The 24,340-nt window shown below is 34.7% G+C and overlaps 2 protein-coding genes across 4 annotated transcripts; both read left to right on the forward strand.

Annotated features, from left to right (window-relative positions):
* Window positions 1-345: 345 nt before the first annotated feature.
* LOC110614886 (AP2-like ethylene-responsive transcription factor ANT) lies at window positions 346-4,011 on the forward strand. 2 transcript variants are annotated; one of them, XM_043956371.1, is made up of 9 exons: window positions 346-1,006; window positions 1,133-1,748; window positions 1,860-1,942; window positions 2,106-2,114; window positions 2,206-2,294; window positions 2,395-2,468; window positions 2,572-2,622; window positions 2,729-2,805; window positions 3,077-4,011. In XM_043956371.1, the coding sequence occupies exons 1-9, from the start codon at window positions 688-690 to the stop codon at window positions 3,781-3,783; spliced, it is 2,025 nt and encodes a 674-aa protein (XP_043812306.1). In that variant the 5' UTR covers window positions 346-687; the 3' UTR covers window positions 3,784-4,011. The 2 variants fall into 2 exon arrangements, with proteins under 2 accessions (XP_043812306.1, XP_021612267.1); XM_021756575.2 differs by having other exon boundaries at window positions 347-1,006; window positions 3,116-4,011.
* A 14,875-nt stretch (window positions 4,012-18,886) lies between these two features.
* LOC110614330 lies at window positions 18,887-23,839 on the forward strand. Of its 2 annotated transcripts, XM_021755841.2 has the most exons (7): window positions 18,887-19,320; window positions 19,871-19,912; window positions 20,613-20,741; window positions 21,311-21,543; window positions 22,748-22,784; window positions 23,342-23,399; window positions 23,485-23,839. In XM_021755841.2, exons 1-7 carry the CDS (start codon window positions 19,180-19,182, stop codon window positions 23,562-23,564), a joined length of 720 nt encoding a protein of 239 aa, XP_021611533.1. In that variant the 5' UTR covers window positions 18,887-19,179; the 3' UTR covers window positions 23,565-23,839. The 2 variants fall into 2 exon arrangements, with proteins under 2 accessions (XP_021611533.1, XP_021611534.1); XM_021755842.2 differs by lacking the exon at window positions 19,871-19,912.
* The last annotated feature ends 501 nt before the right edge of the window (window positions 23,840-24,340 follow it).

Consider the following 24,340-nt stretch of genomic DNA (forward strand, 5'->3'; position numbering starts at 1 on the left):
TACAAAAATTAATCTTAACAAAATGTATAAATTTAAAAGTTTTTTTTTATAAGATATTTTAGCTATCATCAAATGACCCAAACAGGCACGGCACGGCACGGCACAGCACATTACCTGCACACAGCGTAGCATTCTCCTTTGTCCAAACAACGGCATGTGATGGGGCTGTGACCAATATATGGTGACAGACACAGTAAAATTGGTGACAAGACGGGGAGGGTTAAGTACAGCTAAGAATTTCCTTTGTCTGGTTAGCAAGAGAGTGACGTCGTTTTGAATCGAAAGCTGTGAACCAAAATGGAGCAGTATTTAACTTGAAAGGAAAAACAATAGATTTAAATTGAATTGCAGACTGGCGCAGAAGGAGACTGTACGGTATGAAGTGACTGGAGGGCCAGATTTCCTGCCTCTCAAATCTATCTAAGGCCTTGTGGGCTGTAAAAATAAAGCTAACCAGTTTTGTTCTCTTTTTGAATTTTTATGTGTGATTACATTGAGTGAAGAGTTTTTGAGTCGGTGGGAAAATTTTCTTGCAACGAGTTCTTACTGCTAGAAAACGAAAAGCTAAGGCGAAATATGGAGGGAGGCAAGAGATTTCGGGTATGAATAGTTTATTTCCTTCCCAATGATTGAGCTGTTGCCTTGTAGCAAGTGAGAGACACTTTTAAGGAACCTGTGGAAGTGAAGATGAAATCGGTGAATGATAATAACAACGGAAGCAATAATAACTGGTTGGGATTCTCTCTCTCACCCCACATGAAAATGGAGGTTGCTTCTGATCCCCAACATCATCATCACCAGTACCATCATGAACCTCAAGCTCCGTCTGCTGTTTCTAGTGCTGTTCCTACAGGTTTCTACCTGTCCTCTTCTCATTTCAACAGCTCTGGAATCTGCTATGGCGTTGGAGAAAATGTTGGCTTCCACTCTCCCTTGTCTGTTATGCCACTCAAGTCTGATGGCTCTCTTTGTATTATGGAAGCTCTAAATAGATCACGACCTGAAGGTTTGCTCCTTGTTTCTTTATTTCCTGTTCTCGAGTTTTATCCTTGGTATTAGTACTCTCCTTTCTTCCCTGCTTTGGAAACTGCTCTAGATATACTTATTTTGTTCAATAATTTTGTGTGTCAAGGGATGGTACCGAGTTCATCACCGAAGCTGGAAGACTTTCTGGGCGGTGCAACTATGGAAACTCAGCGGTACAGCAGCCACGAAAGGGAAGCAATGACCTTAAGCCTTGACAGCATGTATTATCATCAAAACTCAGACCTACAGTTCTCAGTTCAAAACCATCCATACTATAGTGGAATGGCCTGCCATGGCATGTACCAACCCTCACTAGAGGAAGCAACCAAGGATGCTCATTTTGCTGATTGTGATTCCCAGATCCCTCAAATAGCGAATGATGAGATGCCTCTCTTAAACAACTGGGTAGCTAGACAGTATCCCACTCATAATGCACTGGAGCAACAACTTAATAGCGGCATGGTTGATGACGGAGGAGCCTCGGTGTCAGTTGGTCCTATAGGTTGTGGGGATTCACAGTCTCTCAGCTTGTCCATGAGCCCTAGTTCTCAGTCCAGTTGTGTTACAGCGCCAATACAAATCTCATCACCTAGGGGCACTGAATGTATGGCCATGGAAACAAAGAAGAGAGGATCTGCAAAAGTGGGTCAAAAGCAAACTGTTCATAGGAAGTCCATTGACACATTTGGGCAAAGAACATCTCAATATAGAGGTGTTACCAGGTCAGTAAACACTGTTTCTTTAACCTTACATTTTCACCCTTGAACATTTTTCATTAATTTGCTTGATTTTGTACGTACAAGTAACCCTGATCAATTTATTGCCTTTACCAGACATAGATGGACGGGTAGATATGAAGCCCATCTCTGGGATAATAGTTGCAAGAAGGAGGGCCAGACCAGGAAAGGAAGGCAAGGTTGATCAAGCAAACGAAATAATACGTTCATAGTATATGTTTGGAAGTATTGCTTTTTGACTGCAATTCTTGGTCCTTCTCTTCTCCTGGCCTGACTTGTATTTAATTCTTGTCATGTTCATGCTGTGTGTGGATGCCGTTCCCGTCAATAATATTTTTTCAGTTTATCTGGGTAAGCTTTCTCTTAAAAATTTAGAAAGAATCATTCAGAAACAATCTTAATTAATTTGATGTTAATTTCAGTTTACCATTTAAACTTACAGGGGGATATGATATGGAAGAGAAAGCTGCAAGGGCTTATGATCTTGCTGCCCTTAAATACTGGGGACCTTCTGCACATATTAATTTTCCGGTAATAATAATTTAACCTCTGTGACTATAATCTTCCAGAGAAATTATCATCTTAGTAACCAAAATGCCATTCTTTTTTTTTTTTTTTTTCCATTTCTCAGTTGGAAAATTACCGGGAAGAGCTTGAAGAGATGAAGAACATGAGCCGTCAGGAATACGTTGCGCATTTACGACGGTAAGGACTAGGACATGACTTTGCAGTTCTTAAAATGGTGCCCGTTGTCCTTATTTATGGAGAGGTAACAGACATACATTTTTTTTCCTGCTTTGTTTTGCAGGAAAAGTAGCGGGTTCTCCAGGGGAGCCTCAATTTACAGAGGAGTAACAAGGTTCTTTTTTATCTTTATCTCACAATTAACCAATTTTTTAAAGTGGAAATTTATTAATTTATTCCAAGTTTGTCCTGTTCTCAAATTTTCTTCAATCTTATTCCAGACATCACCAGCATGGAAGATGGCAAGCAAGGATAGGCAGGGTTGCAGGAAACAAGGACCTTTATCTTGGGACATTCAGTAAGTTCTGTCATGTAGTTTTAAAGTTTCCCATAACTTGTTGGCTATATTCCTGTCAATCGTTCTCATTTGAAGTTCAAATTTTTGCTGGGCTCTTGCTGTGCAAACATAACTTTTAAAGAACTAATTTTTATGACCACTTCGCTTTTACAAGGCTGATTCTTCGCTTCTGATTTTCAGTAACATTTCAGCTTTTCACAAGGCTGTTTTCTATCAGTTAGCTGATAAATAGGGATAAAAGTATTTTCTGACTAAAATTCTATGCTTGAAGGCTATCTTTTATTAAAATGCTGCGTTGAACAAATTCCAGGCACCCAAGAGGGAGCTGCTGAGGCTTATGATGTTGCTGCAATTAAGTTTAGGGGAGTTAATGCTGTGACTAACTTTGACATTACAAGATATGATGTTGAGAGGATCATGGCAAGTAACACTCTGCTAGCAGGAGAGCTAGCCAGGCGAAAGATAGAGACTGAGACGAGTAATGGGGCAATTGTTTATAACCCATATGCACAAACCGGTGGTGAAACCATACAGCTTCCAACTAGCCATGGCAATGGCTCAGATTGGAAAATGGCTTTCTACGAGTCACCCCAGCAGCCACAGTCCAGTGCCTGTGTTGATTCTCTCGATCAGAAGTCCACGTGTGTGGGGAACTATCGCAGTTCCTCGTTTTCAATGGCAACGCAAGATATTATGGGTATTGATTCAGTGAACTCTTGCCAGCCAGTGATGGATGAGTCAGCTGCGAGACTTGGGACCCATTACTCGAATAATTCATCGTTGGTTACTAGTTTGAGCAGCTCAAGAGAAGCTAGCCCGGACAAAACAGGCAATACAATGCTATTTTCAAAGCCTCCACTTGCATCAAAGCTCATTACCTCAACAAATGGTGCATGGTTTCAAACAGCAGCCGAGCTGAGGCCATCAACAACCTCCATGTCTCATTTGCCAGTTTTTGCAGCTTGGAATGACACCTAAGAAAAAAACACTGTTGGGTTTTGTTGAAAGAGGTGAAATTTTTGCATGGACAAGGAAAAAAGAGAAGGGGAGAAATAGGACTTTTCATTGTGTTCATCTTTTTACATTAGTGGAGAAAATTAGGGATTTAATGAAATACAATGATGGGGTCAATTTTCTTTATCTTTTCTGCAACCCAAGTGTATGAAACTTGTTGACCATAAAATTAATAAATCTCTTTCAGGTCCATCAATGTACTGCTCATTTTGCATTACGGCATTATTAGAAATCCAACTCTTTCCCTCAAAGGCAAACATTCCACTTGATCAATTGAAAAAAGTTAGGATTTATATGATTGGTGAGTGCTTTTAGGATTTTTTTAGTCATAATTAGTTAGGACTTCGTCAGCTATATGTATATATATATTTTTTAAAAGTTATTTTTGTGGTTATAAAGTCCTTATGGTTAAAAAATTTTCTTTAGCTATTTGTTATTCCATTTGATGTGAAATTAAAGAGAAAATTGCATTTAAAAGTCATTCCATGTCCTAGTGTGTGGACACTCGTAAATCATCAATGGGGTTTTGTGGGCATTGATCTCCCTCGTGTGGACACTGCTTATGGCTTTTTTTTATTTTTTTATTTTTTTTATTTTTTTTTTTTCATTACAGCGAGATTTGATGCCAGATCGTCGGACATCAACGTTATTCAAATGTAATAACAAAAAAATTATTATATATAAGAAAATTTTTTAATTAATTTTTTAATTTAAAAAAATATATTAAAAAATTTATAAAATTTTAAAATATTTATTAATTTTTCTATTAAATTCAACCGTTTAAATTTTATAAAAAAAATTAAAATATCATAGATATAGAAAAATTAATTAATAAATATTTTTATAAAATTAATTAATACTAATTTTTTTTAAAAATAAATGCCAAACAATACGAAATTAATACTGTGTTTAGATAAATGGAGAATTTTTAAGGTAAGATAATAAAAGTACTTGATGAGTTTATTTTTTATTTTTTTATTAAAGAAGCTATGGGGTAATGGATATTATTTAGAAGTATTTTCAAATATGTTTACAGGTTTGAAAATTTTAAAAATAAACATCTTTTTTTTAAATAGAAAAAAGAATAAACATTTTTAAATTCTAATCCAATTTTTTGTTGCATCAGTAGAAGAAGCAAAAAATTCATCATTAATGTCAAAAGATAAACTTTCAACAGTAACGTTTGAAGTCTGGAAAAAAGGAAGATTTAATGCTAGAAAAATAATAAGGTTTGTAGAATCAAATTAACGTGAATGCCACATACTTGGTCTTGAGATTCTTGAGTCAAGATATTATTTGTAACTCGTCTATTTGCATGATCTCTTGGACGTCCTTTGCCACACATATCAGTAACTTGTTGTGTAAGATTAGGATGTGATTTTCTTTCAAATGCAATCTTAAAACAATTAATTTATGGGTGTATTGGACATGTTGTAACAACTGAATTTTGAACAAAATTAATCTGAATTTTTAAATTTTCATTGCCATCATTAGGATCTTCGACATTTAAGTCGTTATTAGCATCTTATAGTCTATCATCCAAGTTGATAAGAATGAATTTCAAACTCTAAATATTCTTTCACATACTAAAGTCTCGAAATACTTTCCACAGCTATATCTGCAGTTTCATTAAAAATCTTGTTAGTTTCTTTGAATTTTTTATATTTTTCTGTCATGTGAAGATACCTACCATTATAAAATATTTTGTTATGCCTATTGTAAGCATCTTTCCTCTATCTCTTCAAGACATATCTCTCATGAATCTCCATGATATTTTTAAGGGATATTAGCTTTAATATGTGAGCATACTGTATACCTCTTAGTATGTCTAGGAGTTAGAATTCAAGTATGACTCTGCTTCTTATCCTTCTGCGAATTTGGTTATGCCCACAATTCTTTTGATTTCAGAATCTAGAGTTAAATTGGATTTTTATTTTGTATCTTCAATCATTGTTTAATCTACCAAAATATCAAAATTCAAATGAATCAACCTATTTTAAATAAATTCAAACTCAATATCTAGTATTTTATAATATTAAACTATACAAATATGCATATTATCACTTCAAGAAAGAGGGGGATCCGACCGAAGAGGTTCTAGTGCTTCTACCTGCTGAAGAACTAAAACTCCTCGTTCTTTCGAGTTCTCAACTGGCATAGTTGGGAAAAGAGGGCAATGCTTGACTCGATGTTGTTATTAAAATAGATAAAGCGAAAGGCCACGGGAATTCTCCGGCTGTTTGGATGAAGCTAGGCGATTGACAGCCTGCGGAACCTAAGGACGGGTCAATTGGGAATCAAAGAATCACCTTCAATTGTTCCTTGTATACCATGATTATATCTTTAGCAGGGATCTGATCATCAACACGAATATTTAAATTAGAAGCGTAAATCCAAAAGATCTCTCAGGAAATCTAGTAGTGGTCGTGAAGACGGTTTACATCTCTATCAATAAGCATGGATGGGATGTCGTTCACCAGTAGGGTGTCATTGTCCTAGACCTCCTCGAGTTGGAGCACGGATGGGGCCGCCAAAGGAAGTTCCACAAGTTGAGCTACCACCAGAAAAAGAAGACGAAGAGGACCTATTCATCTTTAAGGCAAGAAAGATGACAGAAGAAGGAATTACCTTTTAGAAAATGTGAAAGAGAAGTCTGAGTGTTCAAGCTTTTTCAAAGAAGGGAGATTTTATACTATTCTTTTGATGACTGGTTTAAATGCTGCACGAAACAAAGTAGATATCATTTATCACTGGATGAGCATGAAGAGCTAATAGGGCATGTCACATGTCCAAAACTATGGAAAAAAGCTGTAAACTTTTGGGGACTTTTTGATATGACACAATATGTGTCCAAAATATGCCTATAATGTGGAGAAATTCACTAGTTGATCTCTTAATTTTGAGAAATATATTAAAACGTCTTTGATATTTTAAAAAGTCTATTAATTAGACGCTCCATTAATTTTAACCGTTATGTATTATAAAAAAATCTAAAATATTTTTAAAGAAACTAATTAGTAAACTTATTATAAAATTAAATGACTAACAAATAACTTTTTTCAAATTATAAAAATTAAATAATAAAACACTTAACGGTAAAAATCAACAAAAAAACTGATTAGTAAGTTTTTTAAAACGTCATAATTATTTTAATATATTTTTTTAAAATTGAATGACCAATTAACGAATTTCTTTATACTATAAAAATTAAGGAATAATTTTTTTTTAATTTCACATTATTAAGATCTATTAGATAAAAACTCAATTCTTTCACTTTTTTACTATTATATTCAATCTCTAAATTAATTTTAAGCTTAGTCAAAGTGTTATATTTATAGAAAATTTTAATTTCTTTAATAAATTTATAAACCTATATTATTTTCAGTTGTATGGTAACTTTCATTTGAATTTTCTCCCTTTTTAAGAAGACTTTAATGAAATTATAACTTTTTAAATTAAAAAAAAAAAAAAAAAAAAAAAAACTAGCGAGTAGTGATGGCTAATCGTAAATTTTATCAATAAGTTTAATATAAATTGGATAGGAGAACAAGTTTAATAATAATTAAATTAAATATTTTATGTTAATATATATCGACAAGAAACGTATAAATTTATATGTAAACATATAATTTAATAATAATAAAATTTAATTTTATATGATTTTGTGTTTTTATAATTTTTTTAATTGAATTAAATTTAAATAAATTAAAAACTAATATGGTAGCTACGGATAAATAAATGTAGGTAGAAAGATAGTAAATATAGGGTAGCTGTAGGCAGCTACCTACAGAACGTTTGGAAAATGGGACAAGTCGCAATTGCAGCTGTCAACGTCCCGTATCTATCTAAGAATCTCTTGTTGACTTTTGGGTGTTTGCACGTGATCCCTTCCTCTCTTTTATTTTGTTTAATTTTGGATTTTAGATTTCAGTCGTGTAGTGCCAGCCTGAATTATGACAATAGATTATTATTATTATTATTTTTTATTAGTTTAAAATTACAATTTAGTTTAATCTGATAATAAATATATTTAAATAAATTTAAAAAATTTTAAGTTTTACATCTTTAATTTTTAATTTTTATTTTTTTTAAAAAATATTAATTTAATATGAAAAAAAAAAAAGTCTCAGAACTGTTTTTTATAAAATTTAAAGGGGTATATATACCAGCAGCGATGGGAATGTCTGTATGGCCTAGAGATTGTAATCACCGAAAATCTGTAGTAATAAAGAAAACTGGCAAAGCAGCTGAGTCCAGGAAATAAAAACGACATTGATTGGACAAGGAAAGGGAAACAAGCATGCATAAAGCGAAACACTCCAACAACTACAACAACGCCAGAAAAAAGAAAGAAAAAAGTCAGAATCACAAATAAAGAGCGTTTAATAGTCAAAAAGTTCCCAACTCATCAAAATAATAAAATGTTATTATTATTAAATTGATGTATTACTAATATTAAATTATTTTTATAATATTATTATATAAATCTTAAAATATAGTAGTACGAGAAAAATAGGAAAGATGAATATTTATACAAGGGAGTAAACCTGTTTCTTCATGGAACCCTCTAGAAAGTTTGTGGCTTTCCTTATCTTCATTACAGACCATATCTCCTCATGGTTATTCATGTGATAAAGGCATGATCTGAGAATGTGATAATTCTAATGGTTGGATCTCAACAGGGCTTTTTCAACTGTTTCGAATATTTTCTTCACAAAAAGCTTCTAGTTTTAACTCTTTGGATATAGATTGTAGTAAAATTTTTGTGGTGGGAATTGGAATTTGGAAGGGCCACTCCATTAATGCGTCTGTGTTACTTGGACCTTAACGTTTATCTCTTTCTGACAAATTGGCAGGATTTTGCTGCCTATAACTTTAATCTGTTTTTGCATCTCATCGATGGTCCCCTTCATTGTGAAAAATCTGTAGCAAATTAAAAATTTTATTTTTCTAGAGTTCACGTACAATAATTTTCATTTCCAGTGTTTCAAATTGTATTGTATTTTTAATTTGATGGCTTAATTTTGAGTTTTTTTTTAATTTTTTTTTAAATTTTGATTTAGGTATTATAAGTTTTTTAATTTCCTTCCATATCTTTCTTAATTTATTCTTTATTCTTTATCTTTATTTAAATTGAATAGTATTTATTAAATATATTGTTTTATTATTTTATTATAATTTTAAAGGAAAAATAATTATTATATTTTATTATAATCTAACAAACTAGCTTAACACCCCAACATTTTTCTCTCCTAAATTCAAACAAGGTAAGGAAGAGATTTGGGCGTTTCCACCATTTCAATGATAGTCTACCCACATTGTCAGCCCCATCCAACATTTTCAACCTAGAGATTCTTTTTTAATCAAGGTAAGCCCTTATCAAAACATGTGGGAAAAAAAATCCCTTGCCAAAACATGGAAATCAAAGAAAGAGAAAAAAAAAAAAAAAATCTAAACCCCTCTTTTTATTATTTTTCACTACAAGATAAATGTTCAACAAAGAAAAAAAATTATCCTTAAAAAATTAAAAATAAATCATTATAAATCATTACTATGACTGATGGGCTTCCTCAGTCCAATATAAGGCCATGCCCATAACAACGATCTTTACTCAAAGGACAAGATACTCTTTCAACAATTCGGCCTGGACCACTCAGCCATGAGGATTGGGGGCTTGATCATCCGGCCTTGAGGTCGGATCTCTCTTAGGCCAGTCCCCTTACGTTATGCTCGGTAATGGGGTCCCGTAGGAGAAGAGATATCCAGCCCACATATCCAGCAGACTTGTTTACACGCGTACTGGAGGGAATTAAATGACCGTTACGCATTGAGCAGATATCTGATATTTTCGTACGTCCGTATCCGTATGGCAGAGACAGGTGACCCAATGACAATGAGGCCGTTACACGTCACTGGCAGATAAAGGAAAAGAATAAAAGGAGATAAGCATCCTTCTCTCGGACTAAGCTTACAAACCCCTTGTAAAACCCTATTTTTCTGGATATTAGATTATCAATTACATTAAATTATTATTATAGACTTTATCGCTAAAATTTTTAATGAGGGTATTTGTTTTAGCTTGTCATTAATATTAATTATGATAATACGATAATAGTTCGTTAAAATTAAAATTATAATGACAGATGTATCTCACATTAGTGATACTTAATAATAAAATAATTGATAATTAAATTTTGCTAATGATAATAAAAATTATTAGTAATTTAAATTATAAAATTATTATTTAGCAATATAATAAATATAGTTAACTAATAATTGATATGATTCGATAATTCCTTAAAGTGAACGACGTATTTTCAACAAACGATTGGGTCACCTTGCATAATCCTTATAGACTATGACTCTCAGTCACTCAGGTTTAACCTATTAAAGAGAAGATTTGGTTAGCCGAATAAATGGCTTTCAGTTTAGCATAGCGTTCAGTTTCAAGCAGACTCGCTCTGTGTAGCCGCCCGAACCTCTCAGATCATCTTGTTACCGTTTAAAAAATATTACATAATAAATCATCATTATACCTATAATTACGATATATTTTATCCACTAGTCGGTACTAGTCAGATTCTTTGAAAAATTAGTAACTAACCTTATCTTATTATAGTATAAAAGTTGTTATAGGAATAAGATATGTTGATATAGGAAGTAAATATTGATAGATTTATTAGTTGTTGATCTTAGGAATTGCATGATTATAGGCTTAATAAAAAGGTTTCCTTTTCTTTCTAAATAGATTTTTTATGTATAAATATGTTGTAATCTTTATTGTAACAGAAATAAAAAATATTACTTCTCTATATGGTATTAGAGCCTTGTAGACAAGATTTAAATTTGTTTTTCCTCTGATCTATTTGGATACTTGGGGCTCCATTTGTATTTTCTTTTAGGTCACCCTTATAGAATAATGTTTATCTCTCACCGCCCACCTAAGAAGGACGCCGGAGAGCCGGCGACGCTGTCCTGAAGAGTCAAAAACTATTCGATCGGTGAGTGACCTCATGCGTGGCAACTAGTTTCTGCATATAGAGGCGCATCTCTTGTCCACCTATGCTCCTGTCATCATTGTTGGTTTTGCCATGAGGTCCTCTCTTTAGTTCTATGGTCAGTTTTCCATTTAAGTGTTTTGTGGAGATGTGTTTAGGTCGGATTGCATTTCGGGTACTGTTTATCTCTGTTACTGTTCACTCTTAGTACTGTTCACATCCCTTTTTTTCTTCTGCCTTTTGTTTCCTTTAATTTGGGTGGATTGTTTCCATAGCTGAAAATAAAAAAACGGTAGTTGATGTGATTCCTGTGATAACTAAAATCACGGAACACAAATTAAATGAGTTTAATTTTTAGATTAGAGCAAATTATCCGTATTCATTTATGAAGTATCGGAATATATGATCACCTTACCAAGAATCCTCCAACTGATGACACTAGGAAGGTAATGACCCGAAATCCGGACCGCTACTGGCGCTAGGATCCAGATCGGCATAAGGCCGCCGGGACTCATAGCAAGCCTGACATACATTCTGTAAACCTGTTTAATCCCATACATGATCAACAATTACATAAAAATTTTGAACTTTCACATTCAATTACCAAACTCAACCTGTGCATGCACAACTTATGATCATAAGCATCAATCCCCACACTGGAGTCCTCAACAAATACTCCAATGGGGTAACATAGCATAATATAAGTTTGGTCTATATAAAACATCTCATTTGAAAGATCATGTAACAAAGGGATTAACATACAAACTAGGGTCAAGCACAACTTTAATCCTCAATAACATCATTATATTACATAACTGTTCAATACTATACTTTACATTACATCATTCTCATGTCCACTTCTAACTAGTTACATAGACAAGACTTTCCTCTAGCTGACCTCCTGGTCTATCCCGTACCTGCAAACCTGGGAAAATTAGGGAATGGGGTGAGCTACTAGAGCCCAGTGAGCAGAATAATAAAACATGGTATTTAAAACATATGATATCATGGAATGCATCACAGCACAAATATTTCACATCAAGGATGGACTTGTCACCAATAGTCATCTACATAATCCAATCATGCCAGGGGCGTAGTGCAGGCCACACCTGGTCTTTCTCTTATACATAACATATCATACATGTCCAATTGTGCCGGGGCGCAGTGCAGGCCACACCTGGACTTTCTCTTACATTGTGCCAGGGGCATAGTGCAGGCCACACCTGAACTTCCATATCATAACATATCGTATCTCATCATACTGAGGACTATTAGGTCATCTAACATCCATCCACATCAACATCAAGATATGCAATGCAACATATTCGTGGTTTCTAATGCAAACAACCTAATAATATCACATGGCATTCATGATGCGTGAGTCATGCTAAAACTTTCATTATTTGCTTTGAAACGTAAAGAGTTATTCCACTCACCTCTAGCTAGCTCTGATAAGACACTGAAGCAGCTGACTTACTATTGGGGTCCTCGGTTCCTCAGGTCCGAACCTACACATGTGGACTCAAATGAGGGACCAAACATACTAGACCATGACTCTAAAAATACTCCCCAAAAATCCCCTAAAACACCTTAAAACAACCATAGAAATCATGCAAAGGAAGGCTGAACAGGGCACTTTCGGCGGCAGGTTCGGCGGCCGAAAGTCCCTCTAGAGCCGAAAGTCATGCACCTTCGGCGGCCGAAGGTTCCCTCCAGAGACGAAACTCATGCATGTTCGGCGGCACCTTCGGCGGCCGAAACTCCCTTCCAGAGGCAAAAGTCCACTTTCAGGGGCAGGGTTCGGCAGCCAAAGGCTGGCCTCCACAGGCAGGTTCGGCGGCCGAAAGTCCCTTCGGTTGCCGAACCTGAGTTTTTCCAAAAGGCAGAACTCAGCCTCCTATATGCACAAATACCTCCCAAACCAATCAATCATGCATTTACCTATTCTACAACAAGCAAACTCAAGCCAACAAGCATATAGGGGTCTCAGACTATCCTAAACCCCAACTACAACACATCAAACATGCATAAACAACCCACATTGCTCAAAAACTCAACATTAACCCATAAACTCAAAATAACCTAAACATACATTTCTACCCCACAAAACTCATAAAACTTTTTTAAAACATACAAGAATGGTAGGATCGAAGCTTACCTCTTGAAGATCTAGAGGAGAAACGACCCTAACTTGGAGATGGGAGGAGCTCTAACACCTTGGGTCTCCAAGCTCCAAAACTTGCTCTTAGTTCACAAATCTTCAAAACCAAGCACACACTTGTTAAAACTTGAAAGATTGGAGGAAAAACCATTAAAAATGACCATGGGAGGGCATGGACTCACCGTTGGCCGAAAATGGAGAGAAAACTCACCCGTTTCGGCCATGGGGTCCTTATATAGGGCTGGCCAGACCACCCTTCGGCAGCCGAAGGTGCCTCCAAAACTCATGCAAGTTCGGCGGCCGAACCTTGGCCACTTTCGAAAGCCTAACTTGCCACCCCTAAACTATCCCATATTCGGCGGCCGAACTTGAGGTTCGGCGGCCGAACTTGGAAATGCCTCTTTGGTCTTTTTCATTCAAAACTCAATTTCCTTCTTACTTAAAATCATAAAATACATTAAAACATTTTATAAAAATATGATTTTACCCTTCTAGAGGCTTCCGACATCCGAGATTCCACCGGACGGTAGAAATTTCGATACCGGAGTCTAGCCGGGTATTACAAGGAAAGATTGGATAAGGGATGATGCTCGGTTATTTTTACAGATTCAAAATTCCATTCATAGTGAGATAATCAACTTTAATAATCACTATGAATTTGTTAAAGAATTAATGGATTATTTAGAGTTTTTATACTCAGGCAGAGGAAATATTTCTCGCATTTAGGAGGTGTGTAAGGCATTTTATCGGGCTGAGAAACAGAATAGAACTTTTACCTCATATTTTATGGATTTTAAAAGATTTTATGAGAAACGTAATGTCTTTATACCTTTTAGCATAGATGTGAAAACTTAACAAGCTAAACAAGAGCAAATGGTTGTCATGTGCTTCCTTGCAGGTCTCCCTCTAGAGTTTGAGAAAGCTAAATCTCACATTCTTTTTTACTCTGAAATTTCATTGTTACATGATGCTTTAACTAGGATGTTGCATATGGAATCTTCCTCTTTAGTTCCTTCACACACTACTTGTAACGACCTGGAAACCGGACCGCTATCGGCGCTAGGATCCAGATCGACTTAAGGTTAGGGGTGAGCAGTATTCGGTTCAAACCGAAAAAATCGACCGAACCGAACCGATTTAAAATTTTGGTTCGGTTTTTTATACATTTCGGTTTGGTTTGGTTTTTAATTTCAAAAATTTTGGTTATTTCAATTCGGTTCTGTTTTGATCAGAAAAAATAAAAAAAAAACGAACCGAACCGATTAGTGATAATAATATGTTTTTTCAATAATATAGAGAAATTAAATCATATTAAAATTAAAATATTTTAATTAAATTTTAAAATATTAAAAATAAAGTGTAAAAAATAAAAAAATTATTAAAAATTGAAACTGATCAAATCGAATCGAAGCGAACCGAACCGAATCAGACCGGTTCGGTTCAATTCAGTTTTTGACCAAAATCGGTTCGGTTCGGTTTTCATAAACACTAGAATTTTGGTTTTCGGTTTATTCGGTTTTGAACCGAACCGACCGAATGCTCACCCCTACTTAAGGTTGCCGGGACCCGTAGCAAGCCTACTATACATCCTGAGCATCTGATAAAATCTCATACATGATCATACTTTTGCATAAAAAACTTTAAACTTTTCATCTACCAAGCTTGACCTGTGCATGCACTAAACTATATACATAAAACCCCCTTACTGGAGCCCTCATCAAATACTCCAGTTGGGTCAACATCTCATATGTCAAGCCTGGTTCAACATATCTCATCATTAAAACATTTCATATAGATCATGTACAAAAAGGGATTACCACTACTATTAGGGCCATGCACAATACTAAACCATGAAACATTTCTCTACATTACATTACACTATACCATTTTACATTACATATCCACTACTAATCTATTACACTTAATACAACCTTCAGCCTTGACGACTTTCCGGTCTATCCTGAACCTGTAAACCTAGGGGTTAGGAGAAAGAGGTGAGCTACTAAAGCCCAGTGAGCAGAATAGTAAAAACAGTTTAATAATCACATGCTTTCATGAAATGTATCACATCACAAATAATTCATATCACAGATGGACTTGTCACCAATAACCCTCTACAGATCAAATGCCCGGCCCACAACGGGGCTTCTCAGGACTTTTACTTAACATAACATAACATGTCCAACTGTGCCAGGGGCGAATGCAGGCCACACCTGGTCTTCTCTTACATATAACATAGCATAACATGTCCAACTGTGCCAGGGGCGAAAGTAGGCCACACCTGGTCTTCTCTTACATATAACATAGCATAACATGTCCAATTGTGCCAGGGGCGAAAGTAGGCCACACCTGGTCTTTTCTTACATATTGCCAGGGGCATATTTCAGGCCACACCTGGTCTTTCCATCTCATATCATATCATATCACATCATATCATATCGAGGGCTAATGGATCATCCAATATCCATCCATATCAACATTATATTATGCAATGCGTCATATTCGTGAATTCTAATGCAATACAACCTATTACATACATGGCATTCATTATGCATGAACATGCTTAAAAGTTTAATTGCTTGAAATAAAAGAGTTGTGTTCTACTCACCTCTGGCTGACGCTTTATTGACTCTGAAGCAGCTATCTCACTGCTGACCTCCTCGGTCTCTCAGGTTCGATCCTACACAGGTGGATTCAAATGAGGGACCAAACATACTCTAACATGACTCTAAACATCTCCCCAAAAACCCCTTAAAATATCATAAAATATGCATGCAAAAAAGGCAAAGGAAGGCTGGGTAGGGGACTTTCGGCGGCGGGTTCGACGGCCGAAGGTCCCTACAGATCCAAAAGTCAGGCACTTTCGAGGGCAGGTTCGGCGGCCGAAACTGCCCTCCAGAGCCGAAAGTCCAACTTTCAGGGTCGAGCTTAGGCGGCCTAAACTGCCTTCACAGGCAGGTTCGGCAGCCGAAACTGGCTTCAGCGGCCAAACCTGGGCTCTTATGGGTGGCAGAACTCGATTCTGCCATCCCACATCTAGCCTCCCAAAATCCTCCAAACACATACTCAACACTCAAAAGCATGCATAAACAGATATTCAAGCACATAGGGGCATAAAACTAGCCTATACCCCAACAAACATCACATTTAACATACATTTAACATTAAGCTAACATAAACCCTAACATTTTAGATCTACACTAAAACATGCATCAAATACCCTTAACCCCTTTTAAAACTTACTTAAAACATATAAAAAGATGAGGATCTACACTTACCTCTTGAAGATCGAAGGTAGGCGTGACCCAACTTGGAGATGAGGAGAAAACGAGCTCCAAAGGTCTCCAAGCTCCAAAACTTTGATCTTTAGCTCAAAATCTTCAAAACAAAGTAAAACTCGTTAAAAACTTGAAGGGATTGAAGGAAAATACGAAATCAACCATGGAAGGGTGAAATCTCACCTATGCCCGAAAATAGAGAGAGAAAACTCGCCTATTTTCGGACATGGAGCCTTTTATAGGTGCTTGGCTAGACCACCTTCGGGGGGTCAAAAGAGCTTCCGCAAGCTCCCCATGTTCGGCAGCCGAACTTGAGGTTCGGCGGCCGAACTTGAGGTTCGGCGGCCGAACCTGGGTTTCTCCACTATGGCTTTTTCTTTCAAAACTTGATTTTCTTTCTTCATTAAAACCATAAAACATATAAAAACATTTTAGAAAACCTTTATTTTACCCTTCTAGAAGGCTTTGACATCTGAGAATTTCGGATTCCAACGGAGATTCCGCAGGAAGGTAGAAATTCTGATGCCGGGGTCTAGCCGGGTATTACACTACTGGTTCCCTTTTTAGCCATGGAAACAAGGGAGGTTTTAATGGGAGTAGAGGATCTTAGCGTCCTGGGGAAGCAGTCCCTACTTCTAACTCTAGTGGAATCATTTGCTATTACTGTCGTAAATCTGAACACACTAAGAAGACATGCCTGAAACTTCTGAATAAGAATCAGGGGTTACAAATGGCGTACATGGCAATTGAGGCTTCTCCTGATCAGGGCATTTTGATATATACAAATGCATATACACAATTCACTCAATACCAGGCATGTCTGAAATCCTCTAATTCTCCTATCACTGGAATTGCTGAGTCAGGTAACTCTACTGCATGCCTTGTGTCTTTATCCTTAAAATGGGTGATTGATTCCAGTGCTACCAATCATACATCAGGTAATTCTATCATTTTTTTCAATCTTAAGTCTCATACATTTTCTTATGTTACTCTTGATGATGGCTATAAAACTTGTCATGAGTTCTAGACATGTCAAATTAATACTTTCTCTTTTTATATCTTCTGTGTTATGCCTTCCTAAGTTCTCCTTTAATTTGCTTTCCGTTAGTAAGCTCACTCGTTACATTAAATTGTTGTGTCTCATTCTTTAATGATTACTATGTGTTTTAGGATTTTTCGACGAAACATGGTAGAGAATGTGAGTCAGATAGTCTTTACATCCTAGATAAGAAAATATCTCGATCTCTTGCATGTTCCACGGGTTTAACTACTTTTAATGTTCACTGTAGGTTAGGGCATCTTTCTCTCTCTGCTTTAAAGAAGTTACGTCCACAGTTTCAATCTCTATCTGTTTTAGATTGTAAGTCGTATCAGCTTGCCAAACATCATCTTTTCGAGTCAATAAACGGGCTTCGTCCACCTTTGAGTTAATACATTCTGATGTTTAAGATTCTTATCCTATTATGTCTAAGTTTAGCTTTAAGTACTTTATTACTTTTGGTGATGATTTCTCCTGCACTACTTAGTTATTTTTAATAAAGAATCATTCAGAATTATTTTCTATTTTTTGTACTTTCTATACTAAAATCCAAACTCAATTCAATCTTTTTATTCAAATATTATAAAGTGATAATGCTAAAAATTCTTTTCGAGGAATTTCAATCTTATTTGTCATAAAAAGGAATTCTTTATTAGTGTTTCTGCATTAACACTCCTTCACAGAATGGGATTATCGAACAAAAAAACTGACATCTCCTTAAAGTAGTTAAAACTCTCTTATTCCAAATAAAAATCCAAAATTATTTTTGGGCTAATATTGTGTCCACTGCTTATTTTTTTATCAATCACATGCTCTTCTCCATTCTTCGTGGTGATATTCCTTATAATATTTTATTTCTCAGTAAATCTTTGTTTTCTATTGAACCACGTATCTTTGAGTGTACTTATTTTGTTCGTGATGTTCACTCACAAGTTATTAAATTAGATCCCAAATCACTTAAATGTGTATTTTTTAGCTGCTCTAGGTTTCAAAAAAGATATTATTATTTTTTCCCTGATTTTAATCGGTACCTTGTATCTACTAATATAATATTTTTTAAGTCTACTCTATTTTTTCCACCATCATCTATTTATGACACACATGAAGAAAAATATGACATTTTAATATAAACTTTTCACTCCTTGTCTAACTCTCAAAATTATATCAAATAAATAATTTTGACAATTTAATAGAATAAAATTATATATTTAAATAATAATAAATAAAATATATATAATTGCATGACATGATAAGAATTTAATATTAAACAACACGAAAAAATGCTAAATTCAAAGAAAAGCTCTTAAATAGCCTTCTACACTCCTAAAAACAAGAACGGAAGAAGAAAGCTGGCGCTTTGAATCACCCAACAATATTTTGCATATTAGAAACTTATAACTCGAGCGAATCATGTACTGTACATTCCTCGTAAAATGCTAAATTCAAGAATTCGGTATTAGCAAGAGGTGCAACTGGGACTCTAAAAAAAAAAAAAAAAGTAATTCTCATCTCTGCTACCTCTTGGGAAAAAACAAAAAATCAATGCTGCCGCCAGCGGTCTACAACTAACCACTAAACCGACGCCGTGTATTCTAATTTGGCGCCTTTCGCTTTGCAATAAAATTAAAGGAAACAACAATAAGGCGTTGGTCTGAGGCCACCTCACGCTTCTCTCAGGTTCTTTCTGCAGAGGAGTCTACATGTTCCTCTCTTTCCGACGGATGCCAAACTCTCCCATTCAAATTACATAGTCAAGAGTCCGGCCCAAAAAAAAAATTACATAGTCAAGAGAAACCCCGACTATGGTTTTAGGGTTTCGGATTTGGAATTGCAATTTCCTCGAGAGGAATATTTGAGAATTACTATTCAATTGGCATTAATAATATGGGAGGCGATGATATTAGTCGAGATAAAAACAATCCATGGCAATCATCTAGCAGACCCCATCAAGAGGAAGCCGATGATATCAAACTTTGGGGAGTATTTCTCTTCGGTCTAATTGGTGCCACTGCTACCACTTTCGCTGTTAGTTCTATTTCCCTTCTCTGCTTCTGTTTATTTTGTTTGCCATGTTTGCGTATTTTTGTTGTTTATTTTATTGTGGAATTCTTAAATCTTATTTGCAATTAGAATCAGTAGTCTAGTGATTCGAAATAGGGTTTTAAATTTGCAATTAGTTGGACATTATGAAACTGGGTTATGGAATGGAATCCGTATAACTGTCTATACTCATCACTGTAAGACTCCCTTGGCCGAAGGTACTATATTTCCTAATTTCCCTTTTCAATTGCCTAGTTGAATGAAATTATGGTTATGAATTGGATCATAATGGAAAACAACGTTGGCTTCACCTTATGCAACAAGTATATATATTCTTCAGTACATATTCATATATTTTTGCCTCATCAATCTAGGCTACCTTATTTAGTTATCATAAAATGCTCAAACATGAACTACTTTAACGTGGTTAAAGTATAAAATCTACCTTAATTATTGATTTCTGAGAAATTAGATTTAATTGTTGGTGGACCAACTCTGTTAGAGACACCATTTGATGGCTGTAGCGATCTGGCAGGTTGGTCAGCTGCGAAGGACTGTTGAATGGTTCAATGCTGAGGTATCAATATTCACAATGCTTGGCCTTTTGTGTTTTATTCATATTTTAACCTACCATAATTTTAAAATGGAATCACTTGTTTGTTTTGTCGTTTGTAGAAGAGCAACCTTGTAGTGACACTCTACAATTATATGCTTCTTGTCCTAAAGGGGCTGTTTATTATCAAGCCAAGTTCAGCTACCAACAAGGCAATTTAAGATCATGCCATCATTGTTAATGGATTTTTGCATAAGCTAATTAAGTTTTGCATCTCCTTGATTTCTTTAAATCAAAGGAACACACACAGATAAACAGACTTGCATGCGGGTTTCCAAATACGAGACAAACTTAGTCAAACACATGGATTATAGGAATAATGTACTAACTACTAAGCCAGTTCCTCTTTTCAATAATATGAGTGATTTCATCTCTTTTTTTTTTTATTATTATATGAACCAATAAAGCATTACAAACTTTTTATACCTTTTTGCATTATATCTTGAGATTTAATAATCTTAGGTTCAATAACTTTTAGGAAACTCTATGGTTTGAGATGTCTCACAAAAAAGAAGTTTGCAAGAATTTTAGTAGACTCTTCAATATGCTTAAATCTGAAAGTACATTTGAAGGACAAACAGCCTGCTTCTGTATATTTTATATTTGCACAAGTATTGTGTGTATCATTTTCCAAGCTGATCATGTATGCAAATGCATTTTATAGTTAAAAAGGTCACAGTCATCTTGGAAAGGAGGAACTGGCAGTTCTTTTCGCTCAACTTTTCAGGAGGAAGCGTGGAAAAGGTATAATCGTCGAATGCAAGAGGAATATGAAGAGGAAATGGAGAGAATAGTGAGTTCTCTTGATTTATACCTTACATGTTATATTTAGTAAACATAGTCTGTAGAATTTACAAAATTTTGTCAGTTATTTAGGTATCTTTTGTGTCTTCTTGATTGCTATCTGTTTACATGATTTCTTTACGGTGCAAGCCCTTTATCACATTATCTTACTCTTCAGTCTAGAATGCCCTAATGTGATTAACAAATGGTTATTGCAAAACTCTTCATGATAGTATATCCATACCTGAAATTTAGGCCCAAATCTGGCCAACTGATACTAGTCTTTTGAAAGTCCACCACTTATATTTTTATCACTGCAAGTTGTAGTTTTTCTATGGATCATTTGGATCATCAGCCTTTTGCATATTGAAGTTTTGTTGATGAATCTTATATGATATTTATCCTTTTGCATGCACCAGATTGTAGCATAAGCATAGGTCTTTGTTATGACTTGCCCATGTTTTTTGGTGTCTAACATTTGAACTTGCAAATTTGGAACTGATTGTCTATACTTGGTTAATTTGCATGTTTCCTTAACTGTATTTGGTTGCAATCTTGATTCCATTTTACCCTTTGTAGGAACGAATAAGGCGCATGCAAAGTGTGTTTAACCGAGAGAGGAACAAGTACAAGAGAAGCTATGAAAGCTGGAGGGAGAATGATCCAGGTTCATATCATCAGCAGTTTCAGCGAGATGATTGGTATTGGAAGACTGATTCATCCTTTAGAGATCAGAGGACTAACTTTAGGACTCCACGAGAGAGTGCAAGCTACGCGTTATCACATCATTACACAGTTTTGGGCCTTGATAGGTAATGCTATGACTCATCAACGCCTGATAGGAAACTAGTTTAAATGCTATTAATTGATAGCGATACTGTTAGACATCCTAACTGTAAAATATTATGGTGTCATACCATACTATAAGAGCCAGGATAGATGAAGTTCATGTTTGAATGGATGTCTTAGACAAAATTATTGGTATTTTTTCTTGTAAAAACTGTTTCCTATTTCCATTTTTCATTCTCTAAGAAAACTCTAGTTTTCATTTTCCACGGACAACAAGGGAAAACTTAGAAAATGCATTCACTTGTCAGAGTAGAAAATGATTTTCCCATTCAAAATAATAAAAAAAAATTTCATACCTTTAGCAATTAAAAAAATAAGCATAAGATGTATTTAAAAACTTATCTTACTACTAGAATTTTTTTAATTTATTTTATTTTATGATAATATGTTTGATTTTTTTTTGTTATAAATAAATATTTTCCTAAATAATAATCCAATTTCAGTTATAAAAAAGATGTAGTATAATTTTGATTGTTCAAAAGTCATTGTTTTCCATCTGAAAATTAGTTGGAAACAGTAACTTTTGTTATAAGAAAACAATAGAGAATAACTTAAACTGTTTTTCAAATCTTAGTTAAAACTTAGAAAACTGAAAAGCTAATTGAAAGCACATATAAATATGAAACTCTTTTTTCAGGTTTTTTAGAAAAATTTTCCAAAAAACTATCCCAATTTTCTACAAGTGAATCTGTGAATGGGTTCTAAGGCTTTTCTCAAATCATAATTCTGCGTTCTATTTTAATATTATCTGTAGATACTAGGCTCTAAAAAATGATGCATCCTCACTTTGGGATCAAGCAGCTGTTTCATGTCATAGGTTGAAAATATATAGAAATAGAAAATTAAGCTGCTCGAGCTTGACTTGTTTTATCTTTGGATGATGTGGAGCATTTCTTTCATGGAACCAATTTAGAGTTGTTGATGTTGTGTGTGTGTGCGCGCGCGCGTTTTCCAGAGATGTTGAGTTTAAGTAGGGTTGTTATGTGGCCCCTTGTCAAGCCAATTCTGAGTTGGTGTGCTTGTCTTAATATTGACAGACGCAAATTAAAAGTACTAGTGAATTTTCTTGAGAATACTTTTTCTTACTTCATTGACATTTATTCAAGTAATTATTTAGGCACAGTGATAGCAGTTGGGATATACATCTTTTCTTTTCTTCATGTGCAGGTCCAGAAAAACACCATATACTGAAGCTGAGATTAAGGTATTTACAAATGATTATTATGTTGTCCTCGCACTAGCGTTAGATTCATGATCAGATTTAACAATTGATATTGCCAAACATCTAACTTCACATCTATGATTATACCAAGCCAAAATTGATGTTAAAAGCTGGTTTTATTTATGTTCTCTCTTCCAAGCATGTTGTAATCCAAGCATATGATTAAGAAAGAATCAAGCATGATAATTGTTGAGGAATGGACATATAAAGGAATAAGAGAATCTTTCTGTATGCCTGATTCTTTGAGAGAAGTGCAGCATGGACATTTTCTCTGCATCAATTTGTTTTGTCATTTCGTCCTGTGTTTGAAACTGTCATCATCTTATGTTGGTCAGGAGTGATAACAGTAATGCTCCAGCCTTTCTTCTTAGCCAACAAAAAGGAAGATAAAAAAAAGGAATACATGTGATTATGCAATAATTAATTGTGTGGCTGTTTTCTTTCTGCATGTCAGTAATTCATTTCAGCAACTCATGAATCATTATTTTTTCCATGTTTCTCCCCTGATGCTGAGAACGTTTTCTTTTTTATTCATGCAGAAAGCATTCAGGGCCAAAGCAAAGGAGTTCCATCCAGATCAGAATCAAGATAATAAAGGTTAGATACTGTTCTCCATTACCATTTATGTTCCTAGATTTGAACTGGTAATGTAAAGCATATTATTCGTGACGACTTGGTGTAGTGATTGCTGAGGCCAAGTTCAAAGAGGTAATGATATCCTACGAGGCTATTAAGCAAGAAAGAAAGGACACAAAATTGTGAACAACCACAGGCCTAGAAGCTAGAAGAACATCAACCCATTTGTCAATCACATCCATGATAGTTTTGTTATCTACTTAAGATTGAATTTGCTGCAATTTAATTTTGGGGCGAATCAATGTTGTAATAATGGGTTCGTATTTTAGAGAGAGAGAGAGAGATTTTGTAAAAATATAATTCATTATGTTCATTTAACAGATTGAATAATTAAAGAATCATGTATATACTTAACAGGTGAATGGGAGAATCACAATAAATTCTTCATTTGCCTGCTTGTATATTATTGAGGGGTGTGTATGGTCATGGGTCCCAAGTAGATAAAAATTATGCAACATCGAATTTATTTTACCGTTTAAGGCTTCATTTGTGCCGGATTTGTATTTGAAAAATATTTTAATGAAAAATATTTTTAATAAAAAATAAAATATGTTAAAATAAATCTATATTTAGATATCTTAATAAAATACGAATGACTTGAAAAAAATGAAAGACATTTTCTTTAAATTACTGAAAAATATTTTTTGTATGTGGAAAATTAAATTTATTTAATTTTGTTTAGTGTAAGATTCATATTAGAATTGTGAACCATTAATTAGAACCAAGAATTGATCTCATCTTATATTATCTTGTAGTAATTCATTTCTCCACCTGTGGACCTAATATTAATTCTTCCTTTTAAATATGCCTTTTGGAAAATATTTTGAAAGAAAAAAAAATTTTGTTCTCCAAAAAGTAAATAAATATTTATAAATAAACTATGTAAATTTAAACTCTTAAGT

The sequence above is a fragment of the Manihot esculenta genome, chromosome 5 (genome assembly GCF_001659605.2).
Source record: "Manihot esculenta cultivar AM560-2 chromosome 5, M.esculenta_v8, whole genome shotgun sequence".
Classification (NCBI taxonomy): domain Eukaryota; kingdom Viridiplantae; phylum Streptophyta; class Magnoliopsida; order Malpighiales; family Euphorbiaceae; genus Manihot; species Manihot esculenta.